This window comes from Punctularia strigosozonata (genome assembly GCF_000264995.1).
Source record: "Punctularia strigosozonata HHB-11173 SS5 unplaced genomic scaffold PUNSTscaffold_1, whole genome shotgun sequence".
NCBI lineage: Eukaryota > Fungi > Basidiomycota > Agaricomycetes > Corticiales > Punctulariaceae > Punctularia > Punctularia strigosozonata.
In genome coordinates, this window is record NW_006767433.1 from 3,797,283 (window position 1) to 3,823,832 (window position 26,550).

Consider the following 26,550-nt stretch of genomic DNA (forward strand, 5'->3'; position numbering starts at 1 on the left):
CCGAGCTGCTTAGCAACCGTAATGGCCGCCATCCGTATGAGCCCCGGCGGGCGAGCATGCAATCACGGACGCAGCCACGGACTAAGCCAAGGATCGCAACGGCCGCGGCGATCGAGGGACCGGATGCATTCGTCATCGACGTCCGGACACTCCTCCTCCACGCCATCGTGCCGATGCAGGCTTTCTCGCACCTTTGAGACTCGGAGAAGTTTCGCTCGTCCGAACGAGAACGCGAAAAAAAACGCATTCGTGGTCGTCAAGTCGTCAAGGACTGAGGAAAGGTAGAGACGTCTATTGAACTGCGGAACTAGAAGCAGGTATCCATCGAGGGGGGGACGTCCCCCATGCCAGTTTTCGACGCCATGGAGGAGCCTGGACATGTTCGACGGAGGTACTACGCGACACCCTGGAACAGCCCTACGCCCTGCCCGAATGCTAGCGGATGCCATCCCAACCTCCGCCGATGAGACAGGAGCCTCGGGGCGGGACGTCGGACTTGTAGAGTACATAGCGTTCGGGTCCGTGCTTGTCCAGTAATAGTAGTAGCGACTGTGCGAGACAATGCGTGGAGCGGTCGTTCGAGGGTCCGAACGGAGGAAGGTAGGGAGGAAGGACTAGCGCAGGGCGGTATTCGGTTCAGACGCGGGTGTTGAGCATTACGGGTCCGGGTCTGCTTCCGGTTACGTTCGTAAGTGATCCTCGATATGTGTTATGCTGCCCCAAGTGCGTCGTCTGGTAACGCGTGTAGAGTCGTGGTTCTCCAGAGGATCGACAAGTACATAATCCCTGTCCTGATCCTGCAGACAGAGGATGACAAGAAGCTGTGCAAACACCGCCACTGATCATGAATACGTCGTATTATTCAAGCCGTTTAGCGGTCCTGTAGGATCTGACAACACCGCGGGCTGCTGCTCTACGCACAAACCGACTGCACTGAGAGGTCATTCCTGTGCATACATTCGAACCAGGTGAAGCCATAAAGAACCTGCTACCAGTGGATCGGTCGATATCAACATCGCGACTGATACAAGGCGGCAGGATGGTCCAAAGACCCGCCCAATACTCGACTAAGCCTCCAAAAGACCAAGCAGCCGCCATACAAGCAGCCGCTCCTAAACCCACCCATGCTCGCCCCGGCTCACCTGCACCGACTGCTGCGGTGCCACCCCGTCCGTCCAACCCGGCGCCGATCCCCAGCCATGAAGAGCAGCAGTCGGTCACGCTGCTCGCCGAGATGATGGGCGGCCTCGACCATACACTGGTCCTGCGCGTTCTCCGTAAATACGGGGGCGACTCAGAGAAGGCGGCCGCGGCACTGCTCGAGGGCGATACGGGCGAAGTGCCCGAGACCCGAAGAGATCTCCGTCCTGCCCTGCCAACTTACAACGACGGTACGCGCACACATCATGCTCCAATGACATGCACTCCCTTTGCTCAATTCGCGATGCTCAGCCAGTGCCCGCACCGTCACATCTACGGTGTCCACCGGTGCGAAAGGGTCCGTCATCGACCTCACGGCCGAAGACGAAGATCCTCTCCCGCCACTCCTTCCTCCTGACGGAGGCCCTCAGCCCCAGATACCAGAAATCGATCCCGACATCGCCCTTGCGCTCCGCGAGTCGCTCAAACCCCTCGCCGTCACTCAAGATGACCGGCCCTTCAGCCAGCTCGTGCCCATCAACGACAACAACACTCAGGCCCCGAGCGATAACTGGGCCGTGGTTCGCTCTGACGTACGCGCGTCTTTCTCTGGACTCGTGTGACCTGCTGCGACCTGAGCCATCGGTTGCAGCAACCGATCAATGCTGCTTGGAGCCAAGAGGACCAGTCGATGAGTCAAGCCATCGAAGCGAGCCTTACGGAGCACGTCGCCGCTGACGAGTATTACATGCCTCCCTTGGAAGATCATTTGCGACGCGACGAACGGTACGCGCATCTCCCTGAACGATCCCATATTGTCCTGTCTGACTGACTCCACGATCAGGCCCGTAACGTGGCGACATACGGATAGCAAGAAGGCCTACGCGGGATTGATACTTCAAGCACTGTATACCATCCCTCAAGTGCGCAAACGCATCTCGCGCTGGCGGCCTTCTGTCGTAGAGAGCCCTGCACCTGTAGACGCGATGGCCGAAGACGATGCACCTGTCCGTGCATTCACGCCCCCAGCAGAAGGGAATGGCACGTCACCTCCCTGCTGAACTGGTCGAGGTCATCTCTGAATGTTATACAGCAACCGCCATGTGGCGCTTGATGCAAACCTTCGCTTACATGGATCTCGGATTGCTCACCGGCCTGACCCACGACGACGTATTGGATCTTTTGGGAGCACAACCAATGTCGTCGCATCAGGAGCAACCTGGCGACGCTTCATTCCGTGGGTACCTCCTCTCTTGTCATATAGACTCGCTACTTCAATGTTCTTCAGGCTTTCTTGAACACCTCATGAGACTTATTGACGCGGAATTGATGGACCGGCCACCAGAGCCGTTATCGTGAGCGTCGGTTTGCTTGTCCCACGTAAATTTGAGGGACTCAGATGATCGACAGCCTCTTTTACATCCCGGTCGTCAGAGTCACCGCGCGAGACCTGGCCGAAGGTCCGGACGACCTGCTCTCCTCGCTATCCGATGCCCAATCGGACTCGTTGGTCGATTCTGCATATATCGACGAACCCGGTGACGTATTCATCTTCCAAATCATACGCAATCATGTTCCGCCGCCTGGGGGTCGAAGGTTGTTTCGATACCCGAAACACATCTATTTGGATCCCTTCCTGAGGGAGAATGCTGACCTCAGTCGCGAAAAGCGAAGACTGAAGAAGGAGATCGAGGATCAAGTCTCGAGGATGGGCACGAGGAAATTAGCAATAACAAGATTTAACGTGAGTATCGTCCCTGTACGTCGGCCGACTATAGCCAAGTGCATCCCACGATATCTCTCTAGAACCGAGATACGCTGGGCGATCTGCGCTCTTCCATATACTATTTCGAAAACGTTGCTCAAGCAGGTGAAGACGTGGAGAGACAGGAGTCGATCGATACTACTACACGAAAACTGAAGTCGATACTCACAAAGCTCGAGGATGAGCTCAAAGGTCGATTGAGCCTGAGTCTATCCATGAGCTGCTTTGACATCGTCCAGTAGGAATCGACGAACGTATCACTCGATTGAAAGAAGACGCTGCCACCGTCTTAAATTGTCCTGAGTTGCAGCAGCTTCGCGTAAGTACATGCAAATGTCGTTTGCTGTCGCTCTGACCCGATGATCTCCAAGTACGACCTTCGGGTAGTTCTTGTCCACGACGGTCTCCCAGGGCGATCTCACCTCCATTCCTACACTCAAGTGAAGGGCAAATGGTGGAAGACTGTAGACTGGGAAGTCAGCGAGGCTGCGGAAGAAGACGTCTTCACAGACTCGGCTGGACTGCACCTCGGTGCGGGTCCGTACATTCTGATGTACAGTCGCGCCCTCCCGGATGACTTTGACGACACCCAACTCGGTTGGCCGGAGGCCCTCAAGGTCAGGTCGTATGCTCGCCGCTTGCTGCCGAACATTCACGATCGTGTTCATAGGAAAAAATCCGCGACGACAACGTAACCTACTTACGATCGCTACCTCATGAGCTCGTCGGGCAAGCGTACCGGCTCGACGAGGAGACTCTGCGATTACTCCGGTCATCGGAGACGTCGAATCCAAACCCTTTGATGTCAGACTCGTCCGCTATGGACCTTGGATTATGATTTCCTTCCTAGGGTCCGTTCGGTTGTGACAACGCACTTAATCATCCCGTGACACAATGAGGCAACCGCGCTCAGAAATCTTGGTAGTAATGCTAGCAGATGATGGATGACCTAACAAGAAAACCCGTAAGGGTGTTAATTTTGTCAGGCATGGATAAAATGCTTTATACATCGAATGGTATGAGTAAGATCCGACATTAATAATAAGATGCGATCTGCACAAGTTGTCGGTCCCGTCTAGATGTTATGAAGTGAAGAAGGCTATACACTAATGCTCTGAATGGAGGTGACCACACTTGAACCAAATAATGTTAGGCAATCCCGTTATTCCTGCCTTAGTCGTGTTCCATGTGGACCAGCTCTGTGGCGTTCGCCAAGATGCGCTGGAGCGGCCATCTCTCCGCATTGCCCACCTTCAAGTCCAGGACGTCGCCAATCTCATCGCACGCAGTGAGAATGGTGTCGATGTCCTCCTTGGTGTGCGCCGCGCTCACGCAGAACCGCACTCGGCTGGTGACCAGTGGCGTAGCGGGATACGCGACCACGACCACGACGACCGGGGTCTTGCGCTGACGCATCATGCGCCAGAACACGCCCATCTTTCCTGGGTTGAAGAGCAGAAGGGGGATGACGGGTGAGTTGGGATTGCCGTACACGATGAAGCCCAGTTTCCTCAATCCACGGGACAGGTAGCGGGAGTTGAAGGCAAGGCGGCGAAGACGCGAGCTACCCTCCGAACCGTCCGCAAGGGCGCGAGGAAGGTTCATCCAAGTGGGCAACAACGAGGCCGGCGTGGGTCCGGGATGGCTGTACTGCACGACATCGGTCTGTTGAATTGTGCTGGTCGACGAGGATGCGGAAAGGCCTGGGACCGGGGGAGAGACACCCATGATGCTGCTCATGCTCGCAACAATCTGAGTGAGTACGGGAGGTGACATGGCCTCAGCGTAAACCCCAGAGTAACCGCGAAGGCGGAGGCGGTTGATGATCGCCTTGGAGCCGGAGATGTAGCCGCCAGCAGCACCGAAGGACTTCGTGAATGTGCCCATGAGGATATCGATCGAGCGCGGGTCGACACCAAAGTAGTCACAAACACCACGGCCATGTGGGCCAATCGCGCCGATCGAGTGTGCCTCATCGACGAAGAGATAGAACTGCATTTCGCATGAGCATCATTCACGACAGACTGGTCTGAGGATTTACCTTATACTTCTTCTTCATCTCTAGGATGGCAGGCAAATTGACCATGGTGCCTTCCATGGAATACAGGCCCTCAACGATGATTAGAATCTTTTTCCACGGACGATGAGTCTTGGGTTGTCCTTGACTGATGACCTCGCGTAGAAGAGACTCGAGTGCATTCATGTCGTTGTGCTTGAACATGCGAACATTTGCGCCGCTCTGCCTGACACCGACACGGATGGAAGCGTGGTTGTACTCGTCAGAGATGACCAAGCATCCTTTGCCAACAAGAGCAGGGATGATTGTGGAGTTGGTTGCAAAACCCATCGAGCTGATCAACGAATCTTCCATCCCGACAAACCGCGCGACCAGCTGCTCGCTAAGCAAATGAAGGTCCAAAGTGCCAGCATCCAGTCTATGACCACAGGCCGAAACACCATAGCGGCGAATGGATTCCTCGACGGCGTCCGCACATCCACCACGCGCTTGGGCAAAACCGAGGTAGTTGTACGACGAGATGTTGAGGGTGCGCGTCTTGGTGCCGGTCAGATGCTGCGTCTTGTGATTGTCGTTGGAATACCGATCATAGACGACGATCGTGCGACCGGCAACTCCTGTGACAGGAACAGCAAAGCAATCCTCGATACGACTCTTCAATCGGCGGGTATAGAACGAGTCGAAGTCCGAGTTGAGGGGTGCGTAACCCTGAGCTTCGAGTAAGCAAGTGATATAAAAACGTGATTGAGAGCGCGAAAGACGGGCGAAATCCACGTGGAGTAGTCGAAAAGGATATGTAAAGCAAGGAAGTGCTTACATCGGCGGGCATCAGATGACGGTATTCTGCTGACTTAGCGCGTTTTCCAAAGAAGTCACGGACGTGGCCCATGCAAATGAGCATGAGGTAGCTAATATAAGTTGTGAGGAGAATATAGTATGGTGGGTCCTGCTCGACATGGTCCAACGCCTCAGTTCCAGGCGTGTGCTGCGAAGTGTAGCGGTATTCCTCGTTGGCGCAATGACCAAACTCTGTGTGCACGGTCGTAAAGACCTGCTCCGACGTCGGGGGCACCACGGGGAGCGCCAGGGTGCCATTCGCGTCCATGTCTTCTTCTTCTGGAAGGGTCTCCACAGACGACGTGGTGACGGAGGACGAGAAGGAGAGCGCGGGGGTTGCGGTCGGGGTCGGGGTCGAAGCCCGGCTATTGGCCCCAGCGTTTCGGGCGCGGGCACTGGCGTCGGCTTGCTTGACGGCGGCGAGGTAGGACGCGGCAGACTTGAGGGAGGACAGCGACGACGACGACTGTTTCTTGCCAAACATGCTTGGCGTCGGCGACGGGGGATTCAACGCCATTGGGGAGGGGACCTCAAGTGTATCTTCGGTGCGTTTAGGACCTGGAGCGTATTGACACCAGGGAGGATCCAATCCGTTACCAGTGGGAGAAGTCAAGGAGAGGGTGATGACAGTCTTCTACGTGTATATGGTCGGCTAATGAATTAGGGTGGCTTGGTCGTGTGCCCCTCTGGTCAAGTACGCAGAACAGCGCTCCGAGTCACATCCACACCTGAAACGAATTGCTGCCTCACGCAAAAGGCTGATTCAAGGCTTGGAGACCGGCACTCATACGCCGACATTGCTGCAGCCGCTGCACGCCAGTCTCTTATATGTCATCAAATCAGCAGTAAGATGTCGTTCAGTGAGAACGAGTCACAGCGGCGCTGTCGTCGGCGAACATACGGCGTGGTTCAGTCGAAGGGTCGAATAAAATGCTGGGGATAAGAAGGAGGACCGGTGCGAATACCGCCAGAGCTCCGATCCACACAGCCACCAAAATCCCCGAAAAACACCCGTTTACGGGCGCGAGCTCCGATACCAAAACCCCGAAAACATGGGGGTAGAGGGCAAAATGTTACATCCTGGTCTGCTCCGAAAACAGGCGATTAGGAGCGGGGTTCGATCCAAGATCCCTGAAATTGGAGCCCAGACGTGACAACCGCTAGGCTATGAGACACTGGCTGGGTACCCATCCAGAAAATTATTGCCTGTTTGGCATGCGCAAATTCGAGTCCCCACTGCGCTCATCTACTCACTATACTTTTAGAGCTCGCCATGTCCCGAATTGCTTCCACCACCATTCTCTCCACCGATAGGCAGAATCAGGCAGGCTTCAAGTGCTTGGCGCACGTACAAGGATCTTGTCCGCTGCATCCAGGACGTGCTAATAAAGAACACGGAAGAATTTCTGAGAGCTGTGAAGTCCCCGAACAGGCAAACAATGGGAGCAAGCAATGAGAATGGCGGGAACATGGACAAATCGAGCACGGAGACGGAGACGGGGATGTGAACATAGTCGGGATCTGGACCCGATTGAGACGACAAGGAGTGCTCTGGTGCACAACTAGGTACACTGAAGTGTATTAGGCGACGGTGAGCTGTGAAGCGTCTCGGAGAGCTCCGATCCCATTTTTGCCCCGAAAATCGTCAATTCGGGGCCATGTCTGATGTCAAATCCCCGAAATTCGGCCTCTTGGGACCTTCACCGGAACCCCGAAAATGGCCGAAATCGCCTCTTTGAGGGATCGGAGCTCTGGTGGGGTTCGCACCGGTCCTTAAGAAGGTCACAAAATATTTCCCACAGGGTTAAGCGAGTAAGCCAACATCGCTCTTGGTCCCCCTCCTACAAGACCGACGACGACGACGCGGAAGATGCCCGTACGATACGTCTTACATCGGAAGGTTATTTGTATGTTAATAAGCTGATACTACTACTGAGAATGTGATCCGGTTGCGAATTCAGGCTCGCCACGCATACTGCTCTTCTGAGATGATTTCGTTGTTCGAGCGTGTCTTGTGTCTTGACACCCATGAATCATGTGCGGTTGCGAAGGCACGGCTGGATGTTCGAAGGCTGGGCACGTAGGTAGACATCGACTATGAGTATGATGGGCAAGTAGTGATAGCATACACCAGTGCAAAAGATGCATTGCCACAGATGAACAAACATGGCCATACTTATATTGTCATCCTGCGACGCGCAACTCTGCTTTCACGCCTGAACTGCCAATCTTTTACGACTTTGAAGACTTGCTTGCTGCGCGGCATGGATCCTTGGAACGATATCGGTGTAAATCCGTTTCGACTGTCCCTACGTCAAGACATCTCAGTGCCCGTTTCTTGACTTGGCAGTCATCTACCACCTCGAAGCGGGCTGCTGTCCCTGTGAAACCTGTTCCAGACAGCTGGGACGACGATGAGGATGAAGACGACAATCAGAAGATATGGGAGGACGCGTGAGTGACTCTGATACCCCTTGGAGTAGACTAGGAGGACGCTGTACGGTATCTGACCATAAGGTGCAGGAATTCCCATGCCCCCATGCCTCAGCTGATCATCACGAATACGAGCACAAGTGCGGCATCTTTGCCGCCTCCAGCTGCCGCAATACAGCCTGCGATGCGTATTTTGAAACGTTCCCCGACAGCCACGCCTCAGCCTACACCCTTGCCTAACTCGACTTCGCACAAAACTTTGGCCGAGCGCGAAGCGCAATATCAGGCTGCAAGGCAACGCATATTTGCCAATAGCCACGCAGAACCGATCGCCCCTTCGATTTCCAAGTTGGCGGAGGGCAAGGTCGCCTCTACGCCGATGATTCTGCGAGATCCTCGAGGTCCGGAGTTCGGCGACGGAAAACTAGAGGGGTTTTCTAAGAGGACTATCACGAAACCAGACAGTAACACACACACTCGCGGACAATCGTGACATACGGCCTATCAGTGTACTCTCTTGATTTGAATCGGCGGTCTTGCTGTTATATATTGGACCATATCTCCTTGCCTATGAAGCGCTGATCACACGGTCTCATGTATGGCACCAACAGATTAGACCGAGCCCGCTCATGGTATATTGGTCTGTTGATCATCGCGATTACATCTCACGGTAGAGCAGGCTCCGCTATATACAGCAAAACTTGTCGGTTCTGAAAAGCAGGTCGTGGCCGAGGCCGCGAAGCCACTGGTATCGATAGATGATGGTGAGGGGCCTTGTCATCGGCGGGTGAAGGGAATCGCGAAGGTGATGGCGGCCACCAGTATCCCAAACAAGGCGGCCAATGTAGTCGCTAGCAACGCCCGATGCAGATGCGCCGACCTGATTGCCTTCTCTTCAATGCACCTAGCGAAGGATGTGTTGCTCAGCCGATCTGACGCATGGCAGGATACGGGCACGTACGTCCTACAACCGGGCTTTTCGAAGCCCGGAAATCCTCTTCCAACCATTCGCGCTTGTCGTACGAAGCCGTAGACGGGACAAAATCCGGAAAAAGTGGCCTGACCGAGTAGCAGCGTCATCGCAGCTGGGAATAGGACAGCCCAGCGAGCGCCTCGGGGGTAGTGCGGTAGCACGAATCCGGTGACGATGAGACCAACAGTTACGATACCGAAACATATTGCACCGGCCATGCGTACAGCAATTTCATCTGCGCCCACGTTCTTACTGACGTGTTTGAGGAATCGCGGTAGGGAATTCGTGAGCATTAAGTCGTAGCATTGCTGTTGAGCACGGCTGAAAGTCTCTGTGTCACATATTCCTTCCCTGTGAGCTGCCAGGATCTGCAAAAAGTCGTGGTCATGAATCAAATGATCAGCCAATTCGCAATTGAGGGTTACCTTCTCTCGGGTGGCAGAGTCAATATTAATCTCTTCTGGGACGCCCGGTTGTATGAAACGGACGATGATGGCATGAATAACGCCTTCATAATCCTGAGAACCGTATTCACGTAGGCATGAAGCGAACGCGGCGTTCCGGCGCATGATTGTCACTTTGTCGACCTCGGAGAGCGCCTTGAGGTATGCAACGGACATCCAGAAGTCCAACGACTGAGACGCCACAAAGAAGAGTCGGTGAGCCGTTTGTGGGATCGTTCGTAGGTGCCTACCTCTGCCCCATATTCCTCCGTCAACATGTAATCCCGGAAGTCCTGCAGAGAAATGGGCGGCTTCGTCTTTCCCTCCAGAAGCTTCCGGAATTCAACCTTCGGTATTCCAATTGAAGCGAGAGAAGTAGCAGACGATGTGTATGAAGAGAATGACAATCTAGAAGATGAACGAAGACGGGCATGAGGCGCGTCAACCAGCGACATCGCTGAGCTTTGGGGAGGACCAGCGTCCCCGTTATCATAAGGTGATCCTAGGGCAAAGGAGAAGATTTGACGGGCACACAGCAAGAGTACATTGAAAGGCTTGATTTGCTCCGAGGATGTGTATCCTGGGATCGAGGCGTGGGCTGTGGATTGCATTCCTGATCATCGCTGAGAACTTCCGCTGCGTTTCGCAACCGCCATCAGGCGACCTATGACCGAGATGTCGTTGGGCGCGGGACAGGCCTGCAAGAAAACGCTCATTGGACAGCCAGTCGTTCCCGTGGACGCTATAGACGGTGTTGATCCCAGGGCTGACAGCAAGGATTGCGGACTACCGACGCCGTTCACGATAAGTAGAACTTGTGTCTGTACAGCAACACAAGGTATGAGCATGCGCGGCCATTTCGGCGTATGTCAAAGCGAGTTAGATGTTATTCATCTCTGAGATGCCCATAGATGCCGAGGGTTTGACTGCAACACGGCGACATATGACAAGACCGCCCAGGTTACTAGGAGCGGTCACACATCAAGGTGCATCAACTTCTATGATGACAGTGACATGATAATGTTCAGAGGCAAAAGCACACGTTTTTCGAACGGCTACACGTTGATTCGTCGTAGTGTACAAATACCTGTAATATAGTACGAGTGCAATGAGAATGCAATAAAATGCCATCTTTTGGTAATGGAGAGCCGCAAGAGCAATCGTTTGATTTGTATGCATTATCCCTGACTCTCGTACGAGTTACTCTTGTGCTTGGGCGTGAACGTCCAGGACTCTGGAGCGGGACCCAGGAACCATTCAGATATTTTGACCCAATCCGCACTATTGTCGCTAGCAAGTAGGGTTTCTGTGGTGGTCTACAAGTCAGCCATAGGGCTTTACCCGGAGAGTAACACGTACCCAGATCATCGCGGCCCCGAAAAGCCGGGGGACGGTCATTGAGCTTGCCGGGCAAAACCTCCAATAGGCCGATGGGAACGTATCGATATTGGAACGATAGCGCCTCGCAAAGATAGCGCCTTGTAGTGTTGATGCCGGCCGTATCCGACCCGAAATGATGAAGACCAAACTCTGCGTACTTGCGGATGAGTTCCAGTCGCTCGCGAGAGCTGATATCCCATTCCCTCCGTTCCTTGATTTCGGTGAAAATCCATGGTTTGATCAATGCGCCGCGGGCCACCATTACGCTGTCAACGCCGCTATGTTCTATATCTTGCCAGAAATCCTGAGAGGAGAAACAATCGCCACCTCCGAAAATGGGCACGGGGGGCACTGAAATTGCTCAAATCAGCCATGGTATTAAGACAAAAGGGCTTGCATTACAGTTCTCTTCTTCTTCTTTGGCGCGAACAGCTGCCACGCATTGCTTGATGTAATCCCAGTCTGCAAGTTTGGCATAACGTTGCTGGCGAGTTCTACCGTGGAGCTGAGAAGACATCAGGAAGACATCAAAAAGTGGCGTCCACAGAGTGCAACCCGCACCGTCATGGCGGACACGCCGCTATCTAACAATCTTGGCATAAGCTTATGAGCGTTATTTCTCCCTTCTTTGACGCCCGTTCTCAATTTCACCGTTAGAGGGATTTCGCCAAGTGCTCTGTTCATGCCCACGATGATTTTGCTTAACTTGCTCGGGGATTCTAGAACTGTCAAGCATGTCAGCAAACTTCATCGGCAGGTTACGGACCGCTTGAATTCGTACGAGCTGATCCACTGCCAGTCTTGAAGACCAAGTCGATGGGACAACCGCAGTTGATGTCGACAAAGTCGACAGTGTCTCGGCATTCGCGACCGATGACTTCTGCAGCGGCCACCATCGTCGCTGGCTTGCTGCCTGCGATCTGTACGCCGAAAGTGCTCTCGGACGGGTGCCGGCGAACCAGAGACCATTCCTCTTTGGAACCGGTCAGAAATGAAGTAGCAAGTCCCACTTAGAAACTGCTCAGTAATGCGTTAACGGGGCGTTCTGGAGACATACTCTCTCCGCAAGTTATATCTGCTCCCAAAGAGACACATAAACGGCGAAACGGCTATTCACGCATTACTTAATCGTCGCAGCTGAAAATATGTGAAACATACCAGGTTTCCTACGGTAGTTAAAGGGGCGAGATCTATGTGTGCATGTTCGTTGGATTCAGAGTCTCTTCGTTGGAACATTGCCACATACATGCTTTTTCCCGCCAATGCAAGCGCTTTTTCTCAGCTAGACGCATCGGGACGTCTGGCGTATCCTTTTGTGAGTCTGCAATCTCGGTGAGAGGAGAGGCGGGAGGTAGCGGTTCTGACAGAGAGACGGGCTCAGAAAATGTGGGTTCTGTGACTCCGTCTTCTTCTACAACCTCATTCTTCTCGGGTTTGTCCTGATTGCTCTCTTGTAGTTCTTGCAAGTAGGCCTCAGTTATTGGTCGAGGGTACTGTACAGGATGCATTAGTACGCGATCACTGACACCAAGATGGCAGAACACGCCTTCTTCGTTCGAAGTGCCTTCATAACATCGCTGCCGATGTAGTTCAACTCCGTTGTAGTCAAGGCAGCGCGAGCTTTCCTCTCTTCATCGACCTCCAGCTCGAGAGATCCATCCTCGATCTTCCGGGCGTGACCACCAAGAAACCGGCATTTCAATCCAAACCTGCAATATCCTACTTCTTCATGAATCGGGCAGGATGTATGAAAATCGACGGTAGGATAATCCGCGTCGACTTCCGTGTCATGATCTGGAGCTGGGGAGACAAACGGAGCGACATGAGACAGCCTGGAGATCGGCGGAAACCTCAGATCTCTAGGTTTCTGCGAGAGGTAGGCAGGTATATCATGCGCATATCGGCATCTGCAGAAATCACGATGGGGTTCATTGCATGGCGAGGGTTAGATACATACTCTGCCCCGAATTCGCACATTTGTCCAGCCGCTAGCCGCCAACAAAGATTGACTTCGTCGTGGACCTTATTCCATCGTCTTCCCTTGTTCGCGCCCTGCCGCTTTCTCTTTTCCTCCTTGGCGATCTTCCGACGTTGGGCACCAGTGAGCTTTTGTGGAGCACCTCCGTGTGCTTCGGTATCCTGGTCCTGAGTGGTGTCCGATGCACCGCGGGTGGGATGGTTGGTGGATCCTTCGGCCAGATCATCGTCGGGGACAATCTCGCGACGCACAGGGAGCAAGTACCTAAGGCCTGGTTCAGTCTGTGAGGATATGTGATTGCCGCGAAGGTTCGTACTCGGCTTTGATGGGTGCCGTGCCAGTCGTGGAAGCCATGGCCAGAGAGGACTGAGCGAGAGCCGGCCGGCTGGGTCCAGGTCGAAGGTCGGGCCAAGCAACGCGACCGTGGCAATCTGCTCACGGCACTTTCGCCACCAAGATCTCAACTATATCCTAGTCATGCGCAGTGCACTTCGACTGCCATTCACGATCTTCCTGTCATGAGGGGTGTGCTCCGATAAAATAATTTAGTGGTTTGGAAGGCCGTAATTACGATGATATCTCAGCAACCACTCCTCCGGCTCGCATCCGTCGAAATACTCGACAAGCCTCAAAACCGCGCGACGCGGTGACCATCTCGTCCAGTTGACAGTATTCTGTTGCGACTGAGGACAATGATGCACGTCCCATATTTGCCTTCCCAGTGCCAGCACCAACAGGTGCTTCGCGTCCGTAGCCAGATCGCCTGTAAAGAACATTGGTTGATGTGCATCTTCGTAGCTCAGCGCAAGCAGGGTAAGGGCTGGCAGTTCCGCTATACGCTCTAACTAGATAAAATGAGCATTTTCCCACCTGAATGGACTATACTGTCGCACCACAGGAAGGAACCGGTCGGCTTGGAGATCAGAAGGTTCTCCCGCGATGGAGAGGCGCAATGCAACGAGTCCTTCTGGCAAGCACCCTGCGAGAAACCGTATGAATGTATCATCGGAGTCTTCAGGTACATCCAGTCCCAGCGAGGTTAGATCTGAGAGATCTCGCAGGACGTGTATGAGTGTTGATGCTACATTCCTGTCGCTTGGAGGTAGCGAAAAATCAACTCGGCGAAGGCGCGCCCGACCTCGGAGAAAGTTCGCGACCTGAACGTAGACATTGGATATGTCGCCGCGAAAATCTGGTGGCCAGCATATAATTTTCAGCTCGCGCAGTAACGGCAAGGATTCTGGCGATGCTTCGAAAGCGCCGATGACTAAGGGATCGCGTACGTCCACCAGCGAGAGAGACTGAAGCCGTTCGGCGTGATGGACCACGATGTCAATTTGTGCCGAGCCGTCGACATCAGTAATTTCCAGGTGGGTCAAGTTGCTGGAGGACAGGATAGGTGAGCACATGCACCTCTTAGCAGCAAAGCAACGCCTACCTAACGAGTCTCAAGGGAACTTGTTGCATAGCTTGTGATGAAAGAGCCAGGCGCCGTAACGAATGTCTGTTTCCTTCGAGGAATGCGTGAAGCCCGGTGAAGTCAAACCCAAGGACATCGTCCTCGGAGTTCAGTCCGCTCGTAGATATCGTGATTGTATCCAGTTGCGTCAACCTCTCCAGCCCGAGCGCATCAAGACACTTCATCCTGCGGTCGATGATCAGAAATCAACGGATTCGAATGACCCACGACAAACTCACGGAAAGAATCGTAAATGGCGAAGTTGCGTGCATGATGACACAAGTGCGTTCACCACGTCCTCCGTGAGGCCCGGGTGTAGGTGAACCCAATGGAAAGCTTGTAAGTGAGTAAGGAAACGCAGAGCTTTACATAACGTGTCTAAATCAAACGTTCTCGATTAGCCAAGCTCATTGCTGAAGACGATGAAGGACTAACGTCTGTGGTAGGCAGAAGAGGAACGAGCGTATGCGTGAACCACCATTTTCTGCACACAACGGGCGAAATGGTAGCTCGCGGAGATATAGTCCAGAATTTCAAGCGATCGCTGTTCCGCTTGTTCTTCAATCACGTACGATTCTTCATCATCACCACATATCAAGAGCCCCTCGTCACTGAGTTCCCATGCACCAAAGTATACGTGGATGGTTGAGAATAGGGAAGCTACAGCCAAATCATGATGTAGCCTAGAAAGAAACAGCCAAGTTCTTCTGTCTTCTACAGGCAAATGGTCCAGGATGATGCCCCATAGTTCATGAGGTAGCTGGAGTAGTGGATGCATGGTCGCCAGTGTCGAGCTATAAGTAGTGGAATGCAGATATTGCGACTCAGCATTGAGAACTTCGCGACAGGGTAAGTGTAAGAGACAACTGATAATTATGAATGTACGAGTACATTTATCGTGAGCGACCCCCTGTTCCAGTCCCAGGTGAGTACATGCAGACAGCGCTGGTCCAGACGGTCCGCCGTGAGGCGGTGACAGGGAAATGATGTAAAGTTCCAAGTGCAAGGCTGTTCCTATTTAAGGACCGTGCCCGGTAATCTACCTACCTATCTGCTCATCCGTACTCGCCAATCAACCTATCGCAGCACAAACACCCTGATAGATATATCATATGCTGAACTGGATCCAACGCAATTGGTCTTCTGATGCCCGTCTTGGTGCGGCAGCCGTCGGGACGGTCGTTGCTTTGTATTTCCTCTCAAGTCAATTGGGCTCCCGGGCACGTATAGTTTCCCTGGGGTACGTTATACCACGTTCTGCAGAGACGCTCGAACTGACTGGTATTGCATTCCAATCGACTGCATAAATAGTCACGAAGAGATTATACACATAGTCTTATTCAAGTTCAAGCCAAGCGTGTCCCGGACAGAACAAGAATACCTTTCCCAGACGCTCATTAGCTTCAGGGATGATTGCAAGCTTCCTGACGGATCCCGTTATATCATTTCCGTTGATGGAGGAAGGAATAACTCACCGGAAGCCGCGGTCACCAGAGGCCTCACTGTAAGTGTTAGCCCAGCTCCAGAACGCCCGCCTTGTTGCTATTGACTGCTTTCATGTTGGTCCTATTAGCATGGTTACGTGCTGAAGTTCAAGTCCAAGGCCGACCGTGATTATTACGCACACGAAGACCCGGTCCATAAAGCCTTCAAGGACAGGGTCAAGGACTCTGCAGAAGACGTGGTTGTCTTCGATTATGAGGCTGGAGAGTTCATCAGGTCAAGTATCATCAAGAGCGTCGCATGATGCGACAAAGCACATGCACTGGACACGTAGAATCCGATCCACATGGCTTCAGCCGTTTTGAATACCATTGTACATCTTGATAAGGGAACGCGTGGAGTACCGTCAAAGGGATCTGCTTCACGATCGAAGTGATAAGCGCAATTCTGAATGTCCTCCGCATCGTTCGCAAGTAAACAGCGCAAAGAATGTCGACGGTCCATTCCTCGTAATACAAACCTTCCCTTCCGCATTCACGCCACCGATCAATTTTGGTTCTCAATCAGGCTTTCCGATGCCCGGATGTCCGTCTCTACCATCTCCTTCACCAGGGACGGGAAGTCGACCTTGCGCCTCCAACCCAGTGTCTTCTCGGCCTTGGTTGGGTTGCCAAGCAGGAGGCTGGTACACGGAATAGGCGTGAATGGAGTGAAACAGGCAGAAGAACGCAGTCTGGCACTTACTCGACCTCAGCTGGACGGTAGTAGCGGGGATCAACCTTAACGATGACGTTGCCGGTCTTGGTGTCCACACCCTCCTCGGTGTCGCCAGATCCTTGCCAACTATAAAACAGTCAATACCGGTGTTGAGGGATGCCGGCACAGCGACTTACCGGATCTGCGTGCCAACGATGCCGAATGCCCTCTCGACGAATTCCCTAACGGGGTGCGTCTCGCCGGTCGCAAGGACGAAGTCCTCAGGCTGGTTCTGCTGCAACATAAGCCACATGCCTTCAACGTAGTCCTTCGCTATAAGGCCCATCAGCACTCGTTACCATCGAGATGATGAACAGTCACGAACCATGGCCCCAGTCACGCTGAGAATCCAAGTTGCCGAGGTACAAGCACGCTTGTTTGCCAAGGTGAATATCCGCTACCGCGCGAGAAATCTTACGAGTGACGAATGTCCGGCCTCGCCTCGGGCTCTCGTGGTTGAAGAGAATACCGTTGCAAGCGTACATGCCATACGCCTCCCGATAGTTCACCGTGATCCAGTACGCGTAAAGCTTCGCGACACCGTAGGGGCTGCGGGGGTAGAACGGAGTCGTCTCACTCTGTATGGGCTCAACAACCTTGCCATAGAGCTCCGAGGTCGATGCCTGGTAGAATCGGACGTGTTTCTCGAGGCCGCAAGTGCGGATCGCGTCCAAGAGGCGGAGGGTGCCAAGACCGTCGACATCCCCGGTGTACTCGGCCATCTCGAAGGAGACCTTAACGTGGGATTGGGCGCCCAGATTGTAGACTTCAGTGGGCTTCACGTCCGCGATCACGTAGACAAGGTTCGTGCTGTCGCTCAGGTCGCCGTAGTGAAGCTTGAACTTGTTAGGACCTGTGCTCGTGTGAGATGGGAGTTCAGGTGGTAATAAAGCATACACATACGTTCGTGCTGATCCTCGTAGAGGTGCTGCAGGCGGTTCGTGTTGAAACTGGACGATCGGCGGATGATTCCATGGACCTCGTAACCTTTCGAAAGAAGCAGCTCCGTGCTATGAGATGTTCAGTAAAGGTTAATATGTGCGGATGCATCGTGGTGCTCACAGGTATGACCCATCCTGACCGGTGATACCTGTTCTACGTGAGTGGATGATGCTATCTGCGATCGCTTCACAACCCACCAGAGATGAGCGCGACCTTGCGTTTGCGGTATTCCTCCGGCGACGGCAAGTTCAGCTTCAAGAGAGGAGTGAAAGAGCCCTCAGAAATAGTAGAAGACATCCTCAGATGAAAGAGAGGGAGGTTCAAGGAGGTTCAAGGCAAGTGCTGCTATCCGGGTTTTATGAGGTCGATCGGGGCAGGAAGCCGCGTGTCTCTGTGCCTTCGGCCCCCTGAGGAGAATGCGAAAGTTTCATTAGTTCTAGTCCTGGCGGGAGAGGCGCTAGCGGCATCTCATGCGGTGCCGACTTACGAGTTACGACGTTGCTGCTTGCTGGATGTGGTCGGAAGGAGAGCTCTATCGACGCAGCACTCGGAATCAAACGCGCCCATCGTCAACCGTGACTTGACGCGCGCCTTCATTCGGCAACGTTTGGGGCGTGGAGCCAGTTGCCTGGCGTTCACCGCGTGTTCCTGCAACCTTCATCGCACCACTGCCGTGTTTTTGTCTCGCGCAGGCGAATATTGGTCGCGAACAGGCAGGGAACGACTTCCTCTCAACACGATCACACGATCGCGACTGGTCGTTCATCTGGAGAACGACCTTGGCCGCGGGAAGCGGAGATAGTGGCTGTGTAGCAGTAACATCCGCCTTTTCACCAACACCGACCGACGCCGACCGCTTACGACGCCAGAATTGGTAGCATTGCATACTAGTGTGAGTCCATCGTCAGAACGCGAAGAGAGAGTAGCCTACAAGGCGCAGGGCTCACGGTGTCAGGCCTGAGTTATCTCTAGGATCGCTCAATATTGTCTTAACTATGTCGGTGAAGCACGATCCAGACGCGGCGCCTCAAACAGGGGAGCTCGAGTATTCGTTTGATCATGCGGCATCCGATGTTCGAGGCGTGTTTGGAGGGTATGCCTCATTGGCTCATGTCGTCGTCACTACTTCGAGAACTAAAGCGGAATTTGTGCCAGTTTGGAGGACGGCTACGCCCATCCATTCATGAGATCCATTGTGCGGCCGTCTCTGCGCTTCCTCCAAGAATCGTTTGCGCGGCACCCTTTGTTGACAGTACGTGCCCCGGCTCTACGCCATGTTGAATCCCGAGTCAGTGCATACGTTCACCTAGGTATGGGCAAGCGTATTCGCGGTTTTGGCTGCGCTGCCCATCTTCTCGTTCATGTAAGTGCAAGGATTTGCCGTGCCACATGAGCTGAGCTCCGACATGTAGAGCGTTCACGCTCGTCGTACTGACCTTGACCTTGCTGTCTGCTGTATTCGTTGCTCTGGTCACAACAGTTGTCGCCGTACTGCTTTCCGGTGAGTTCATGTGATGCCAGTCCTCTGTTCGTCCATCTCACGCCTAAAACACTTCAATTAAAGGATTCCTCCTTGTCTTCACCCTCGGATTCTTTTTCATTGTGTCTGCTTGGCTCACCGGCACCTTTATCTCCCTCTATCTCGCATACCGGCTAGGTGCCATCGCCCGCGGGCGCTACACCTCAGTGAAGCCCACAGGAAGTCCGGCCTTACGTGCCCACGCTGCGTTGAAACTCGCTTTGCTAGACTGGGTCGAGGAGATCCGGTTTCTTCTCCATCTCCAGACTTCGGTGCGCAAAGAAAACTCCGAACCTTTCTCAGGCCGCACTGGCTTCCCAACGGACCTGCAGAAGGAAGACGCTGGTACCGAAGCTCAGATAGTCGATGGTTTTTCCGTTCCGCCTCCCACACGCGGAAGCGATGGTTCAGAGGCCTCTGAACCATCGACCGTGGAGAAGCCGTCCACGTCTTGAAGAGGCGTGCCTCTTTGCCGTATCGTTCTTAATGTAACTTATGATTACCTGAGCTTGCTCAGGTATCTCGGATGCCGGTAATTAGTAAGCATCAGCAACCGTGGCGGTGCTAAGTTCGTGGCGATGCGCTTTTACCGTGTCAAACTCTTTTTTTAAGAATATTAATGCGATCTACTCGTGCAATGGCAATGCAAGCGAAGGTGAAGGCGGGGGGCACCCGCCTTTTTTCCAGTCAGTAATACCTTCCGTTTCTGAAGGCGCGTGTCAAGGCGCATGTTGCTGAAATGATCACGTGAAGAGGGGTCCATGTGCCCGATGAGGCCTCTGAACCATCGACCGTGGAGAAGCCGTCCACGTCTTGAAGAGGCGTGCCTCTTTGCCGTATCGTTCTTAATGTAACTTATGATCAGTAATACCTTCCGTTTCTGAAGGCGCGTGTCAAGGCGCGTGTTGCTGAAATGATCACGTGAAGAGGGGTCCATGTGCCCGAACTTCCACTTGTTTGAATGTTGAAACCTGCGTTCCAGCCGATAGTAGCTAACCCGACCATTGCATCTCGACGAGCCTTTGCAACATCTCAACGCATACATGTAGCCTACTGTTCGATGGAGTACTCATCGATCTCCTCCAACCAAGACGCGATTATTTCCCGCGCCCGCGTTCATGGGAACGTCATATAATCAGGTCGACCTGATTTGCTCCGTCTCGGCACATCCAGACGCATCTCCGTGCAGCCTTTCCTGGGCCTCGACATCTGCTTGTACTACTTTACGCATTCGCCCGAACGTGCTGCGCCCCCCTAAGCACCTGCTATAGACGTATCCCCCTCGTCCTCTCATCACCATACCGTCCCCAATCTCCACAGCGACGCGCGTGGGCGCTGTCCTCTTTGCACTCGGCGCCATTCTATTCGGTGTCTTCCTATCGAGCCCTGGGCGGAAAGTATCACCCGCCATGTCGGCAAAGGGTGATTTGGGTCAGTTCGAGGACCCAGCAGTCCTTTCTCGCGTCATCGCAATGCGGTACGTCCATGAGGTCACGTCTGTGTATGGGCCGAACCTGATACCGGCTCCAATGTTGCAGAGAGGTTGCTACATCTCAATTCCCTACAGTGGCTGCAGAAAGACTCGCGTGGGCTATGGCTTGGACGCATCTAGTAATATGGAACTCCGTGCGTTTTACGAAATTACGATACAGCTCTGCTCTCATTCACGTCTTTGACAGTGGAAGGCGACGTACTTCTTCGCCGACAAGTATCCTAAAGACGATTTCCCCAGTTATCGGGACTTTGCGGCCCTGTCCGTTGATTTCCTCATTGCGCACCATGATGCCGAGGAAGAGACTCTTTTCCCGGAGCTTGAGAAGAAGATCCCGGGGTCAATGGAAGAGAATGAAGCGCAGCACAAGGCATTCTTGGATGGCGTATGTTCATAAGGACCTCGAGTTCAGGCTGCGAGGTGCTGATGCGGTGGGCCGTGTAGCTCGTGGATCTGCACGGATACATCACTTCCACAAACGAGTCTGACTTCAAGCCTGCTACTCTTCGTGCGAAGGTAGGCGGTATTTCCAGAATCATGGATTACAGGGCTAAGTACTCCATGTGATAGTTTGACAACATCCTACTGCCTGTCATGACTCATCTCGCGGAGGAGCTACCTACCATTGAGGGATCGAAGGTGTGCCATCTCTGTTTCCTCATTATGGCGCAAGAACCGAATTCCATCCTCGTAGATCAAGCAGCATTATGATGAAGCTGGAGCTGCTCAACTGGCTAAGCAGCTTCACAAAGCTACCCGAGGCGAGTCCACGAAGACGCTGCCGTTCGTCCTCCAGAATCTCCCGCCGGGTAGTCCGTTCCCTCCCGCTCCGAAGTTCGTGACGGGCATACTCGGTCCCTGGGCGTTCTGGTGGAAACACAAGAATCTGTGGAAGGTCAGTTCGCGAGGCCTTGTACACGACCTGTTGCTGAACATAGCACCTAGTACACTGCATATCCGTTTAAGCAAGAACTGCCGGACACCGTGCCCATCTGACCGTGACACCAATCCTGCGTTTGATTGTACGTCGTGGATACTGGGCTCTGCTGATATACTGCTGCTATTTCAAGGAAGGTTACATACCTGAACTCTATGTACAATATCATTGTCTCGTGGAAACTGTTCTGTGCCCCTGTTCTTTGCCCCATGTACGCGCTTGACACCCAACGCCGCGCCTGCTCGGATACGCCAATAGTCCTTGTATTACACTGACGCCATGAACATGGCTACCCAATCACGGTGCCCTTATCAGGGCCTACACGCGCTTTTCTGAATTGTTTCGTCTATCCATCTACCAAATTATACTAACCTGTATTTTCCAGGAGCAGGACATACAAGTCATGACGTGGATCGGGGCATCATGTGCGATAGCAAGCGAGGAGCTTTTCTGTATGCAAGAACATTGCAACGACTTGACCTTCGAGATCCGCGGTCAGGTGCAAAGGTAGTAATGCCGACGATGTCCCGCATATAGTAGAAGGAAGAACTCGCAAGACTGGACTCCGGCCGAGGTATAACCAAGTCTGAATATCTTCGTTCCTCGGTGACTTTCACGATGACCTTCGCAGTCTACTAACTGTCCTACTCCGAAGAATTGCCAGTTGTTCGGTCGGTGTACCGAGGTCTCTACGCGATGGATATAAGACCCGGTCTGAACGAGATCGGATCACACCTTCATGATGGTCAGATTACTCCTCGTAACCGCATCGACGCTCTTATTGGCGACTAACGCTTACGCTCAGAGTGCTTCCCAATATGGCCAGGTCAGTCTCATGGTTGTATTTCTGGCAACGTTGCGGTGACCGCGACAATCAGTGTGGAGGAATTGGTTGGAGTGGTGGTATGGCTCGTTTCACCGCCCTCGAGTTGCTCTGACACAAGCTTTCCGCCAGCTACGACCTGCCCTTCAGGATGGGCATGGTATGTTGCGATGCCGACATACCAGACACGTACACTCACGCTCATGAATATAAGCACTGTGCTGAACTCGTACTATTCCCAATGTTTACCCGGCGCAGCGACGTCCTCCGCATCCCAGACGACCGTGAGCTCGTCAGGAGGCGGCGCCCCAACATCCACTTCGACGGGCACGGCGTCCACTAGCACGCCCACTCTCGTCACCGGCATGTCCTTCATCCGGGCGGTTGTAAGTTATGATGTCCGTAGATTGGTGAATATTGGCCTCACGTCTCATCTCCGTAGGAGGATCCCAATTTCCACAAATACCTGCGGTCGGAGGTCATTGACACCGCGTCGGACGCTGTTCTCGGCGATCCCACGACCGCAGCCCAGTTCCAGATTGCGGATGGACAACTGCTGCAACAGAACCCGGAGATGGCAGCGCCATTGTATGCTCAGGTAGAAGCGTGAGTCGTTCACTCGGAACAGCCGCCGGGAACCAAAGTAACGCTTCATCTTGACAAACAGCCGCGCGAACAGCACCGTCATGAAGCTCAAGATGTCATGGTCGACAGAGCCGGCTTCGGGAGACAACGCCGGCACGTTCATGTGGTCTGGTGACACGTTGGAATGGGAGAACGCCAGTATCTCTCGTCCACAGCTTAACGTAAGCCTCTCTTGGGAAGGACGCGAGCATCGGGCTTAGCTGACCTGTTCGTGAAAACCAGGCCTGGCTGGTATGCCCTGACTCTGCCGGAAACTTGGACGTGTATGTCAACCTCGGGCCGTACGATTATGAGACCCCCGCAGGATGCGCCGACGAGACCATTCACGCCTACACCGGTGCTACGCCTACTGCTTGATTTTCCAGGCCAATCCGATTGTGTTCCATGCGCAATATATAGTGTTGGCGTATGTTTCGTCCGGTCTGGGGATACCTGAGCACTGAGGTATGGTACAATGCAAAAAATGCCAACTACCACAGATGGGACTCGAACCCACAACCTTCGCCTCATTCCTCACGAGTAGGAAAGCGACGCCATAACCATTAAGCTACTGCGGCTCAAGGCGATCTTGCCGTACCGTGTACGAGACCGTGCCAATCACAGATAATCAACCAACGCCCTGACGTCAGTGCCTCCTCGACCCTGTCACTGTCAGTCGCATGCATTTGAATTGGATGGCTTGGACTAGTATTAACACAACCAGCGTCGGAAAGGGCTGGCAGCTTCAATTCATTCGCATCCCTTGCGGGTGCAGCAAGGGCCCTCTCAGTCCTCGAGGCAGCTCTATCACCAGTATCACCCGCAAACACGTTGCCCTCCCGTTGCATACTATAAAGTCTGCTCACTACCATGTCGAGCTCGCGCCGTCAGGTTCAGCACGTTATGGCTAGCGCCGCTCGTCCGACAAGGAGCAGGTCGAAACTCCGTACATCATCGTCCAACGCTGCGCACTTCTTGTTCAAAAGCAACCTACCGCGACGATACGCCTCAGCTCGTCCTCCGCCCGGGTTCCAGCACGTGCAGAAAAGACACATGTTTGGAATCGGAGAAATAGTGAACGTCCTGGCCAATGTATGTCAAGGTCTTTTCTATACTGATTAGACCTTGGAGAATACAATCCTGAAACCCTGGTTCGTTCATGACAACTTATTGCCTCTGCACAGCCTGGTGAAGCCGTCCGCTCTCTCACCGAGTCTAGACGATTGCTGGAAGAGGCAAGGCAAGAAATTCGGGAGAACCGCGAGCGAGCACAACTCCGGCCCGCACACACATTCTCCCCGCTACCTGGTTTCTTTCCGCGCCCTGCGGAGACGCGCGCGCTCGAATGCATTCTCGAGGGCGACCCGAGCTTTACCGTGCTCTTTGGCGCCAGTTCAGTCGGGAAGGTGGGCATCCGCCTGTCGTCTGCAAGTGCTGCTCAGTCCGTTTGATACGCATAAAAGACAGCATTGTTGCGTGAGGTCCTCTCCCGCGACGATTATCATGGTGAGCATTCGATAGCTTGACTGATGGCATGTAATTGCCTAATGGTTGCCGGCCGTCAGTTTTGCACTTCGATCTCCGAATCGCCGGCTTCGCGGATTTGGCGAGCTTGTACATGAGCCTCAGCCAACAGATGGAACTTTACTTTGAGGCCATTGGCCAATCGATGCCAGGGTACGAAGAGTTTGAGAAGGAGGCCTGGGCTTTTAAGGTCAGCTATTTCCCCGATTGCATGCGACGCGCAGAACGATGACCTTTCACAGCATGACAGGCTCAATGTAGAACGGAAGCTTGCTGAAGTGAAAGCTGATCGGTCCTTTGGTGCTGGGAGCATCAAGACTAGTGACATCGCTCGGTTAATGGAGCTATTTCAGGTACGTCTCAGTATACCAGTGCATGCATTCCTATTCACGGCGCCGCGATAGAGTTCCTTGCTCAAGTATTGGGTATTTCGGCCGCAGGGAGAGGAAGAAGCGGATGTAACTCTACAGAAGCAGAAATCTGACACGTTACACCCCGAGGCTCAACGAGGTGGTACCGTACGGCGTGTTGAGACCGGCTCAGAATTGACGCACGTTGAGCGCGAGGTGGATGCGACACACCCTCCAGCGTCCGATCCTGCCCATGCTTTGCCAATGCAGATCCCGCCGTCCCATCGCAAATGGACCGGAAAACTATTCAGCAGTCGCGTGGATCTGCAAGAAGAAGAGGAAGCAACGAAGGGGGAAGAGGAACGGAGGATACCGAAACAGCACCAAACCGCAAACGAGGGCGAGGAGGGAGAACGGAAGAACGTACGGAAGAAGGTTCCGGTGATATTCTTTGATGAAGCGCATAAGTTGTGGGTTTATTGCTTTGTTGTCAAGGTAGTGACTCATACAGAGAACGATGTATAGACCAGCACTCATTCGCTCAACCGAGGCGATGAAGTGCATCCTCGACTCAATGCTCGTGCTTACGAAACAGGACCGATTGTGCCATGTTATACATGCCACTAGTGATCCGTTTTACCAAACATGGCTGAGGCAGCTGAATGTTATGCAGCACTGTAAGGTGCGTTCTGTCGCCGCCTTTGCATATGCTTCGGTGGTTTGACGCATTGTACATAGATAATCACTTTCGGGGACTGCTCCAAAATCGAGACGAAATCCTTCTTTGTCGAAAGGCTGTTGCCGCGCGTGCCGGAGAAACTGAGGCAAGGGTTAAGTTTCGATGATTTGTTTGATGCCTTTGGAGGCAAACTGGCGCACTGGACTGACTATGTGACGGATTACGGTCGGTACCATGTTCCTTGCGTTCTCGTACTGGCTAAATCGTCAAGCAGTGAACGCTAATGGACGCCTCGATGGTTAGCGTGTCCTTTACGCGCAATCTGGTCGTGCCCAACTGACGCGCACCTGGGTCATAGTGGAGCACAGCTCGCATTTTGTGCAGGCGCACGCATTGCTTAACCTGCACCTCCTCCACGCGTCCCAGGTTCCTTATCATCCAAACGCTGATGGTCGCTCTTCTGATTCGGGCCTCGGCCAGGCAGGGCCCTCCGATTCTCAGCACGATTTCAGCCGCCAGGCGCCCGGTGGTGGTTTTCGGATATATTCGCCTCTGGCGATGACAAATCCTCACGCGGCAGCTGCCAGTGCGGAGGACACGAGCGAATTTATGGAGGCACCGGGGTACATGTCGGATTTTGACGATAGGTCGCTCTTGAAGGTGATGAGCAGGCTGGCGCGCGCAGATAAGGAAGTCGAGCTGTGGATCGGGTACTTTGGGTTGTGCAGAGAGATGGGGGTGAGGGCGGTCGACGGTATGGTGAAAGGCAAGGGCATTTGGAGACTGAATGTGGCAGCCGTTCTCACAGTTTCCTAGGGAGGATTCTCGAACTGCGATGGACGGATACTGTGACGCGCGAGGGCTCGACCGAATCAGGGGACGAAGACGAGACGTTAGCGCATGAGTCATTGCTGGGCCGCGGAGGAACGATTGGACCGAAACTAGTACCCACAACACCCATTATGAGATACGCAATGCGGGAGGTAGTGAACGAATATCTGGACGGCGATGGAGAAAGCGAGTACGCGAGCATTGA

The 26,550-nt window shown here is 53.5% G+C and overlaps 11 protein-coding genes and 1 non-coding gene across 12 annotated transcripts; 7 read left to right on the forward strand and 5 right to left on the reverse strand.

Annotated features, from left to right (window-relative positions):
* Positions 1-914: 914 nt before the first annotated feature.
* Positions 915-3,859, forward strand: PUNSTDRAFT_140745 (uncharacterized protein). The gene is made up of 12 exons (XM_007379311.1): positions 915-968; positions 1,032-1,391; positions 1,453-1,733; positions 1,793-1,926; positions 1,985-2,181; positions 2,234-2,377; positions 2,429-2,495; positions 2,551-2,884; positions 2,947-3,097; positions 3,148-3,224; positions 3,277-3,522; positions 3,576-3,859. The coding sequence occupies exons 2-12, from the start codon at positions 1,040-1,042 to the stop codon at positions 3,741-3,743; spliced, it is 2,151 nt and encodes a 716-aa protein (XP_007379373.1). The 5' UTR covers positions 915-968; positions 1,032-1,039; the 3' UTR covers positions 3,744-3,859.
* Positions 3,860-4,078: 219 nt separating this feature from the next.
* On the reverse strand, positions 4,079-6,027 carry PUNSTDRAFT_57362 (serine palmitoyltransferase 2; the record flags this gene model as incomplete). Its single annotated transcript, XM_007379312.1, has 3 exons — positions 4,079-4,897; positions 4,947-5,630; positions 5,740-6,027. The coding sequence occupies 3 exons, from the start codon at positions 6,025-6,027 to the stop codon at positions 4,079-4,081; spliced, it is 1,791 nt and encodes a 596-aa protein (XP_007379374.1).
* Positions 6,028-8,023: 1,996 nt separating this feature from the next.
* On the forward strand, positions 8,024-8,756 carry PUNSTDRAFT_140747 (uncharacterized protein; the record flags this gene model as incomplete). The annotated part of the gene is made up of 3 exons (XM_007379313.1): positions 8,024-8,047; positions 8,110-8,213; positions 8,283-8,756. The coding sequence occupies 3 exons, from the start codon at positions 8,024-8,026 to the stop codon at positions 8,683-8,685; spliced, it is 531 nt and encodes a 176-aa protein (XP_007379375.1). The 3' UTR covers positions 8,686-8,756.
* Positions 8,757-8,903: 147 nt separating this feature from the next.
* On the reverse strand, positions 8,904-9,882 carry PUNSTDRAFT_49247 (uncharacterized protein). The gene is made up of 4 exons (XM_007379314.1): positions 9,860-9,882; positions 9,591-9,800; positions 9,154-9,533; positions 8,904-9,096 (listed from the first exon to the last, which is right to left on the reverse strand). The coding sequence occupies exons 2-4, from the start codon at positions 9,783-9,785 to the stop codon at positions 8,970-8,972; spliced, it is 702 nt and encodes a 233-aa protein (XP_007379376.1). The 5' UTR covers positions 9,786-9,800; positions 9,860-9,882; the 3' UTR covers positions 8,904-8,969.
* Positions 9,883-10,786: 904 nt separating this feature from the next.
* On the reverse strand, positions 10,787-13,320 carry PUNSTDRAFT_57398 (zinc finger dihydrouridine synthase; the record flags this gene model as incomplete). The annotated part of the gene is made up of 11 exons (XM_007379315.1): positions 10,787-10,914; positions 10,968-11,339; positions 11,391-11,493; positions 11,550-11,713; positions 11,770-11,997; positions 12,046-12,097; positions 12,147-12,178; positions 12,235-12,481; positions 12,517-12,895; positions 12,946-13,230; positions 13,283-13,320. 11 exons carry the CDS (start codon positions 13,318-13,320, stop codon positions 10,787-10,789), a joined length of 2,028 nt encoding a protein of 675 aa, XP_007379377.1.
* A 2,217-nt stretch (positions 13,321-15,537) lies between these two features.
* Positions 15,538-16,172, forward strand: PUNSTDRAFT_130090 (uncharacterized protein; the record flags this gene model as incomplete). Its single annotated transcript, XM_007379316.1, has 3 exons — positions 15,538-15,665; positions 15,737-15,929; positions 15,999-16,172. The coding sequence occupies 3 exons, from the start codon at positions 15,538-15,540 to the stop codon at positions 16,170-16,172; spliced, it is 495 nt and encodes a 164-aa protein (XP_007379378.1).
* Positions 16,173-16,414: 242 nt separating this feature from the next.
* PUNSTDRAFT_41670 (GDP-mannose 4,6-dehydratase) lies at positions 16,415-17,863 on the reverse strand (the record flags this gene model as incomplete). The annotated part of the gene is made up of 7 exons (XM_007379317.1): positions 16,415-16,550; positions 16,613-16,711; positions 16,762-16,897; positions 16,950-17,477; positions 17,528-17,634; positions 17,687-17,714; positions 17,764-17,863. 7 exons carry the CDS (start codon positions 17,861-17,863, stop codon positions 16,415-16,417), a joined length of 1,134 nt encoding a protein of 377 aa, XP_007379379.1.
* Positions 17,864-18,561: 698 nt separating this feature from the next.
* PUNSTDRAFT_130092 (uncharacterized protein) lies at positions 18,562-19,540 on the forward strand (the record flags this gene model as incomplete). Its single annotated transcript, XM_007379318.1, has 5 exons — positions 18,562-18,659; positions 18,722-18,818; positions 18,877-18,929; positions 18,979-19,067; positions 19,131-19,540. 5 exons carry the CDS (start codon positions 18,562-18,564, stop codon positions 19,538-19,540), a joined length of 747 nt encoding a protein of 248 aa, XP_007379380.1.
* Positions 19,541-20,494: 954 nt separating this feature from the next.
* On the forward strand, positions 20,495-21,573 carry PUNSTDRAFT_110553 (uncharacterized protein; the record flags this gene model as incomplete). Its single annotated transcript, XM_007379319.1, has 7 exons — positions 20,495-20,562; positions 20,624-20,711; positions 20,765-20,962; positions 21,022-21,093; positions 21,148-21,216; positions 21,272-21,472; positions 21,523-21,573. 7 exons carry the CDS (start codon positions 20,495-20,497, stop codon positions 21,571-21,573), a joined length of 747 nt encoding a protein of 248 aa, XP_007379381.1.
* Positions 21,574-22,332: 759 nt separating this feature from the next.
* On the forward strand, positions 22,333-23,339 carry PUNSTDRAFT_59335 (carbohydrate-binding module family 1 protein; the record flags this gene model as incomplete). The annotated part of the gene is made up of 6 exons (XM_007379320.1): positions 22,333-22,417; positions 22,470-22,497; positions 22,552-22,723; positions 22,780-22,943; positions 23,005-23,143; positions 23,205-23,339. 6 exons carry the CDS (start codon positions 22,333-22,335, stop codon positions 23,337-23,339), a joined length of 723 nt encoding a protein of 240 aa, XP_007379382.1.
* A 114-nt stretch (positions 23,340-23,453) lies between these two features.
* On the reverse strand, positions 23,454-23,539 carry PUNSTDRAFT_t10. Its single transcript has one exon. It is a non-coding gene; the product is annotated as a tRNA-Arg (tRNA).
* A 334-nt stretch (positions 23,540-23,873) lies between these two features.
* PUNSTDRAFT_96359 (uncharacterized protein) lies at positions 23,874-26,390 on the forward strand (the record flags this gene model as incomplete). The annotated part of the gene is made up of 12 exons (XM_007379321.1): positions 23,874-24,053; positions 24,146-24,367; positions 24,425-24,467; positions 24,527-24,675; positions 24,728-24,838; positions 24,890-25,305; positions 25,361-25,517; positions 25,574-25,739; positions 25,789-25,812; positions 25,873-25,940; positions 25,995-26,280; positions 26,331-26,390. Coding segments are annotated over exons 1-12 (1,740 nt in total), but the record flags the coding sequence as incomplete, so codon positions are not given.
* Between the last annotated feature and the right edge of the window lie 160 nt (positions 26,391-26,550).